Source organism: Cervus canadensis, chromosome 10 (assembly GCF_019320065.1).
Source record: "Cervus canadensis isolate Bull #8, Minnesota chromosome 10, ASM1932006v1, whole genome shotgun sequence".
NCBI lineage: Eukaryota > Metazoa > Chordata > Mammalia > Artiodactyla > Cervidae > Cervus > Cervus canadensis.
This window is the reverse complement of record NC_057395.1, coordinates 61,217,534-61,223,533: the sequence shown is the minus strand read 5'-3', so window position 1 is coordinate 61,223,533 and position 6,000 is coordinate 61,217,534. Positions and strand designations below refer to the sequence as shown.

The 6,000-nt window shown below is 46.7% G+C and overlaps 1 protein-coding gene across 1 annotated transcript in view; it reads right to left on the bottom strand.

The window, feature by feature from the left end:
• Positions 1-1,827: 1,827 nt before the first annotated feature.
• BPIFB4 (BPI fold containing family B member 4) overlaps positions 1,828-6,000 on the bottom strand; it is a 29,009-nt gene continuing 24,836 nt past the window's right edge. Inside the window, exons 16-17 of the mRNA XM_043480034.1 lie at positions 5,810-5,886; positions 1,828-2,145 (exon numbers count right to left, since the gene is read on the bottom strand). Coding sequence (XP_043335969.1) covers positions 2,122-2,145; positions 5,810-5,886 — 101 coding nt within the window. The 3' untranslated portion in view covers positions 1,828-2,121. The remainder of the gene's footprint in view (positions 2,146-5,809; positions 5,887-6,000) is intronic.

Genomic DNA, 6,000 nt, shown 5'->3' with positions numbered 1-6,000 from the left:
AGAACGTGTTAGTCGCTCAGTCACGTCCGACTCTTTGCAACCCCATAGACTGTAGCCTGCCAGGCTCCTCCATCCATGGAATTCTCCGGACAAGAATACTGGAGTGGGTTGCCTTTCCCTCCTCCACAGGATCTTCCCAACCCAGGGATCAAACCCGGTCTCCCTCATTACAGGCAGATAGTTTACCATCTGAGCCACCAGCAAAGCCCACAGATAAGAAAACTGAAGATTAGAAGGCTAAGAGCCTCACTAAGTCAACCAGTGACAGTGATGGAATGTGAACCCCATTCTCCTGACTCCAAAAGTCTTGCTCTTTAATGACCTCCTGATGCCAGAGTTGAGGTTGGTGATGTATAAAGCTGTCCTGTGGCAGAGTAAACCTCTCTGTAGAATGCTGTCTGATGGTTTTCAACATGAAGAGATTGGCCGTTTCCCTCACTGTCTGGCACAGAGGGTTTCCAGGATCCTTGGGGTGGGGCTTGGGGAGCAGTCGCTCTCAGCAGACAATAATTGGCCAGAGTCTAAGTTTCAATGGACATACAGTCATTGGGCTTTATTTCTAGAAAAAGAGCTTATTTGTAAAGAACCGATCTGGGAGCTTCCTTGCTCATTTTTTGGGCTGCTGCTGCATCTATGCCTCCTCAACTTGGACCTGAAGGCATGCGATGCCTAGTATTTCTGCAGAATCTCTACGGCAACAGGAGCCTCACTGCCCCTTAGCTCTAACCACAGAGAAGACCTGAGGTTAGACATCGAAGATCTTACTATGCTCACGCATATACCCGGTTTCCCCTTCCTCCTGACCACACTTCCCTACCCCTTGAAGTCAAGCTAGATCATGTGACCTGCTTTGGCCAATGAAATGTGAGTGAAAGCGATGCTTCCTGGTGGAAGCCTGGAAGTGCTGGTGCTTGACTCCCTCCTTATGCTTTCTTTGCTCTGGGGACTGTGCAAATTTGAGGACAAATTCAGCCCAGGGCTTCTCCCTGCAGCTTATGAACAGAGACAGTGTGGTAAGTGGAAAGGGCTGAAGCCCTGCAGCTAAATCATCAGGTTTAAACCTCAACTCTGTCATTTTGCAGCTGTGCAACCTTGGGCACATCACTGCAATTCTTGCTGCCTCATTTTCCCCCACCTGCAAAATAGGGACTATCCTGATACCTACCTCATGGTGCTCTCATGAGGTTAAATGAGACCAAAGTCTCAGTGCCAGGCTCAGCAGGTAGCAAGCACTCCATAAACATCTCTCAGGAGGATGAGGCAGGAGGATATCTTATTTTTGCCTCTTTCATCTGTCCCCTGGGACCTGAGATGCACCCATCCACCACCCTTCTGGACGGAAGTAAGTCACACGCTGGGAACACAGAGAAGGCGGGGAGGGGAGAGGGCAGCTGAAAGCTGAGAAAAGAGTGGAGAGCTTTGTCATCTTGGCAAATGGGAGTTAGGCCAGAAGGCAGCCCTCCAGCAGTGCAGTCAGTCTAATGACTGAACTTGCTGCTTCTGAGTGCTGACCCTCCCCGTGTGCTGTGGAGTTGGGGGTGGGGAAACAGGATGAGAGATCAGCCAAACTGAGAGCTGAAGAAGGCGGTGAGAACTGAATTAAGGTCCCCTCCCCACCCCCACCCACCCCCTCTGCCACCCATCCACAGGGCCCTCAGAGGTGTCTGGCATTTTTCAGTCATGGACTGAACCATCTTTCATGAGGCTGTAGCTACATCTGCCAGGTGCCCCCCACAAAGTCTTGAACAAGGAAAGAAACACCCAGACCCTGAGGGAGGGTCCTCTGGGGAGACTCGCCCCAAATGCAGGGAAAGAGGAATCTTTTATTGAAAGCATAAAGTTCTCAGCTTGGGGTCTGGCATGGAGCCTGAGAGGCCTCGGTCTTCTAGGAGAACTCTATGCCCCTGCGGGGGGCTGGCCATGGATGGGATTGTTGGTCAATGGGGGCAGTGGCTGGACCCTTTCTCAGGGCAGCGGCAGGTGAGAAGAGGGTTGGAGGGGTGGGGAGGGACCTGTTGAAGAGCTGAAGAGACTTGGAGCTGGGGACCGTGTCAGGCCAAGCCTTTCCAGGACTGGTTCCGGCTTCTCCCCAGGCTGTGGCAGCAGCTCTGCCTCCGTCATTCAGGTGCTCAGCACCAGAAGGTCCTTGGAGGGCAGAACACAGCGCTGGTTAGTGAGTGGGGTGGCTTCTGGCTGCAGCTCAGCAGACAGCCGCCTGCCTTGGGGTCAGGCCAGCCGCATTTCTTGGCAGCAGTAACTCTGAACAGTGGAGACAGCTGGGGCCAAAGGGGCCTGAGAATCACCCTGGCTGTGTCATTAGCTTGCTGTGAGCAGGGGATCTTGGGCAAGATGCTTCATACCCTACCCCTCATTTCCTTCTTTTCCAAATAAAGAGAAGCAGGCCTGAGCCCCTCTCCAAACCCTCTCCAAACTCCTCTTCCAAGCTCCAGTTTTCATAGTTAAAAAGATCTACAACAATAATAAAAGCAACAGACTTAATTCATAGCAGAAATGAATACCCATGTGCCCATGCTGTTATAAGTAATTGAGTAAATAAATAAATGAGAAGGGATAACTTTTCTTTACAGCAGAACTCCAACTAGTAAGTGTGAAAGGAATTGCAGAGATAAAAAATCACCATTCAGGCAAACAGCACAGTAATAACTGTTGAAGGCAAAAATCATTAATGAACGACAAAATTAATAGGAAAAGTGTGGTGAGAAGCAGAATATTTGCATAGAGTTGAAGTTTAAGCCCCATGCGATATTAATTAGTTATAAAGGGAGAACATAGTAACTTGATGGAGAAACTGGCAGGATCCACCTTAACCACAAGATCAAAGCTGAACATTTCCGGGAAGGAGATGCTGACGTCATGTGCCCTGACATGGTACCCGGACAAGGGCACAGCATTGTTTGGCAGCATTCTTGCCAAAAATACATAACCTCATCTAATTATGAGAAACTATCAGTCAAATCCAAACTGAGAGACATCCCACAAATCCAGCCCAACTCATCAGAAATGTCAAGGTCGCAAAACACAAGGAAAATTGAGGAACTGTCACAGATTGAAGGGCACTAAGGCGGTGTGACAACCAGCTCTGAAGTGGGAGCCTGGATCCTGAACTAGACAAAGGACATTAGTGGGAAAGCTGGTAGGTGAGGCCTGAGGATTTGTATTAATGTTAATTTCCTGACTGTGATCATTGTACTTGGATTACAGCAGATGCTGACACTGGAGGAAGATAGGTGAAGAGTGTTCTGGAACTCTCTGTACTATTTTTGCAACTTTTCTATAAGTCTAAAATTATTCTAAAATAAAAAGTTAAGATAAATGGCTAGACCCATATAGTAGTAGTAATAATAATAAGAAGAATAGCTACCATTTACAGAGGGCCTATAAGACTCTTGAGGAGTCGCTTGGACTGCAAGGAGATCAAACCAGTCAATCCTAAAGGAAATCAATCCTGAATATTCACTGGAAGGACTGATGCTGAAGCTGAAGCTCCAATATTTTGGACACCGGATACAAAGAGCTGACTCATGAGAAAAGACCCTGATGCTGGGAAAGATTGAAGGCAGGAGGAGAAGGGAATGACAGAGGATGAGATGGTTGGGTGGCATCACCAACTCAATGGACATGAGTTTGAGCAAGCTCTGAGAGATGGTGAAGGACAGGGAAGCCTGGTGTGCTGCAGTCTATGGGATCAAAAAGAGTCAGACACAACTGAGCCACTGAACAACAACAGATAGCCAACAAGAGCCTCTGAGTCTTTCTCTTTTTTTTCTGAATCTTTCTTTAAACCAGTGATTTTTCACCTTTCAGACCCAACACCCATTTTTCATTTTATTATAGGTCTTCATATTACTTCCTTTATTCTGAAACGAATCTCATAGATTACATAATCTACTGATACATATATTTTAAAAGCCAGTATAATTCTTTTACTGGAATATACAGAAGAAATAAAAGATAAGTAATTTATAACAAAATAATATGTATTGGGTCAGCCAAAACGTTAGTTTGGGTTATTCCATAAGATGTTACAGAAAAACCCAAATGAACTTTTTGGCCAACCCCAGATTTTGATATAAAATGCTCAAGCGTGATTATTCAGGAAAGAAAATTCACCCTTACTCATTTCAAAATCCCCTTCAGGCTGGGGAGGTGGGTTGCAATACAGCCTTGGTTGAGTACCACTGGTTTGAGCTGTCTCTGTTACTTCAGGACAAATCCTGCCTCTCACCAGCTGAGTGACCTTGGGCAAGTGGCCTACCCTCTCTGATACTCAGGTCCTTCACCTACGATGTGAGGCAAATATTGACCGGAGCCCTGGTAAGGCCCAAATGCATATAACACAGTGCATGGAGCACCGCACATGCTCAGTAAATGGTAGAAATGATGACAGTGGTGATGATGGGGATAATAAATTGCTGCCAATCCTGTTCACATTTCCTAACCCATTTTTAAAAAGTGAATGATGACCGTTAACACTGAAATGCTGTATCTCACTTAATCTCTCATTGCCCACTCCGTTAGGTGGGTGGTGGTGGTGTTCCCCATTTTCAGATGAGGAAACTGAGGCTCAGAGTAGTGTTGAGGTCCTGCAGGAGCTCAGGAGAAGGGACCATGACTGGCACCCCTAAGGACTGCCCAGGGCCGGCATCTGACCCACATTGCCCATTCAAGGTCACTGCCACCTCTCTTGACTCTTCCCCAAAGGTTGGGGGGTGGGCTGTCCCCTGGGCTGAGGCCCAAGCCTGGCATGAGTGTGAGGAGCTTGGCTCTCGGCACACAGCTGGTGGCTATGCAAATAGGTGCCACCTTTTGAAAAGGACTTTGTCAATCTGGAATCATGTTCCGGGATCATGTTCTAAAGAACTAAATCCTGGAGCCAGAACAGTTTGTGCACCAGGATGTACTCTGCACCTTCTTTATTACAGTGATGCTGATAATGACAGACACTTCTAGAATGCTGACTCTGTGCCAAGGGCTGTACAAGGCACTTTATGTGCAGAACCTCTTTTATCCTAAGTGCAGCCCTGTAGATATACACTATGATTAGCCCCTTTGTATAGCGGAGATAACAGGCCCAGAATCACTCAGCTGGAAACTGACAAAGTCAGGATTTAAACCCAGGCCAGTGGATGCCAGGACCCTTATTCTTTAACTCCAATGCTCTACTGACCAACCCCCTGATTAAGCCATGTTTAAAAATAAAATTCCAGAGAGATTGGAATGAAAAATAACAAAATGTTCTAAGCAATAATTTCTGGGTTGCAAATATATCTAGGAAGATAAACATGTGTTTGTTTCATCTTTTTTGTATTTTTTTAATTTCATATATTGAACATATGTGTATTTTGGTAGTGGTAACAAGACCTTCTCCATGGCACTAGCCATGATTCCAATTAGTAATTATTTCAGGAATATTTTCCCAAAGGCCCATCTACCCACTGGTTGAAGCTTTGCAAGGGCCAGGGTTTTTGTTCACTACTGTTTCCTCAGCTCCTTGGGCATTGTCTGGCACATATTAGGTGCTCAATAAAAATTTTTCTGATGAACTATGTCACACTTTCACTTTGGGCCAGTCCTTTACTGCTTTGAGCCTCAGTATACCCATCTGTGAGATGGGGGCAGTGATGAAAGCTTCATTTAAGGCTCCTAGCAGCTTTGTTTCTTGTTCCCTCAGCCCCATCCTTTGAAGGTAGAGGCTGCTATTGTCCCACCCTTCCCTTCCCTTCTCTTCTTCCTCCCAATTCCTGGGTTTGCCGAGGAAGGCAGAACAGAGCTCTCTCTCTCTCCTTACCTCCAAGATGTCAATGTCTGCATTGCTGAAGTCGATGTTGAGGATTTTGGGAAGAGGGACACCAGAGCCCAGCACAGCTGTGGGGGAAAAAAATGACCAGGTAAATCAGCATGGCCAAGAGCCATCAAGCTTCCCGAAGCCTCCAGTATTATGTCTTTCATGCCTCCAGGACTTTGTCCTTGCCTGTCCTT